The 1,740-nt window shown below is 38.7% G+C and overlaps 1 protein-coding gene across 1 annotated transcript; it reads left to right on the top strand.

Annotated features, from left to right (window-relative positions):
* Positions 1–235: 235 nt before the first annotated feature.
* Positions 236–1,561, top strand: LOC111378499 (AAA-ATPase At2g18193-like). The gene is made up of 2 exons (XM_023001713.1): positions 236–1,237; positions 1,475–1,561. Exons 1-2 carry the CDS (start codon positions 236–238, stop codon positions 1,559–1,561), a joined length of 1,089 nt encoding a protein of 362 aa, XP_022857481.1.
* The last annotated feature ends 179 nt before the right edge of the window (positions 1,562–1,740 follow it).

The raw sequence follows: 1,740 nt of genomic DNA on the forward strand, positions 1-1,740 counted from the left end.
CGTTTCTTTCACAGTCCCATCGCTTGATCACATTCTTAATTCATGTCTTCCTCGCTACGTTTCTTCTACAGACCCATCGCATGACTCATATTCTTGATATATCTATAAATAACCCCCTAAGAATCATTGATCTGTGATCATAAACCCAAAGGCCCAAATTTCGATTTCTCAGCAAACTCAAAGAGTAACAAAGAGCCTTCAATCCCAATAATTTCTTTCGAAAAATTTGTACAAGATGCAGTCATTTGGTGATATGCAGTCAATGACTTCCAATATATTTTCAGCCTACGCATCTGCTGCAGCATCAATGATGCTATTTCGATCCATGGCGCATGATATTATCCCGGAGCCCGTAAAATCTTACATCATATCTGCTTTCACTCGAATTTTCAGCTATCTTTTCACTCCATCGGCGACCCGAATCACGATGGTAGTGGACGAGTACGGTGGGATGACCCGCAACCAAATCTACGACTCTGCCGAGGTTTATCTGCACACAAAAATCAGCCCAAATACGGAGAGATTCAAGGTAAGCAAGAATCCCAAGAAGAGAAGTATCAGTCTAAGTATGGAGAAAAATGAGCTGGTGATAGATACTTTCAACGGCATCCAACTTGAATGGCAGTTTGTGTTGGAAGTACCTGAAAATCAAAAAGATCATTCTCAGTCAGAGAAAAGGTACTTTGAACTCCGTTTTAATAAACAGTATAGAGAAATTGTGTTGAATGAGTATTTGCCTTTTGTAATGGAAAAGGCCAAAGAAATTAGGGAAAGAGACAGGAATGTGAAATTGTACACAAGGGATTGCCCATATTCTTACCCAGACGATGAAGAAGATGTAGTGAATGGAAGTGGAATGTGGGGTTGTGTGAATTTAGATCATCCCGTGACTTTTGAGAAATTGGCAATGGACCCACAATCGAAAACAGAAATAATTGAGGATTTGGACAGGTTTGTGAGGAGAAAAGAGTACTATAAGAAAGTTGGAAAGGCTTGGAAGAGAGGGTATCTTTTGTATGGGCCTCCGGGGACTGGGAAATCGAGCTTGATTGCAGCAATGGCGAATTATTTGAAGTTTGATGTCTATGATTTGGACCTTACCAGTTTGTATGACAATTCTGATTTGAAAGAGACTTTGCTCTCGACTACCACCCGATCCATTATTGTGATTGAAGATATTGATTGCAGTGCTCCGATGCTCAACCGGGATGCTGAGCCTGAACCTTCTGATACCAAGGTTAGTCGAATTTTTCATGGCAGAATTCGATTACTTGCTTTACCTGTATTATTTTTACATGCTGTCTGTACATAATGATTTTTATGCGGTGAAATATGATTGAGTCGGAATTCTTTCAATAAAAAAAATAAATTCATTCTCCACCCTTTCTTTCACATCTCATTTGCATGTAAACTAACTCCATTATCTGCAAGCAGCCTTTTAATTATTTCCCTTCCTGCTATTAGTGGTGTTCAGAGGCCTGAAATCCTGGCTTATGGGTCTAGCACGAGCTTGTCTCTGCTGATATGGAATCCTGGTCGAGCTAGTTTAGCCCCTGTTTGACTCTTTCTAAATTAAATGAAATTATTTATTTTTCATATTTATTTTCAACCACACATTCACACTCACATGGTAAAATATTCTGCGCGTAAACTCAAATTTTTTTCATACTTTTTAACCATATTTTTCAGAAAAATCATAGTTCAAAACATCATTTCCCCCCTATTATAATGGCCCATCTA

Source organism: Olea europaea, unplaced genomic scaffold (genome assembly GCF_002742605.1).
Source record: "Olea europaea var. sylvestris unplaced genomic scaffold, O_europaea_v1 scaffold1823, whole genome shotgun sequence".
Classification (NCBI taxonomy): domain Eukaryota; kingdom Viridiplantae; phylum Streptophyta; class Magnoliopsida; order Lamiales; family Oleaceae; genus Olea; species Olea europaea.

Bases quoted from the DNA above. Each gene is read 5' to 3' on its own strand.
- LOC111378499 (XM_023001713.1), top strand. From the start codon at position 236: ATGCAGTCATTTGGTGATATGCAGTCAATGACTTCCAATATATTTTCA. The intron at 1,238-1,474 runs GTTAGTCGAATT...AGTGGTGTTCAG, and splicing joins CTGAACCTTCTGATACCAAG to AGGCCTGAAATCCTGGCTTA.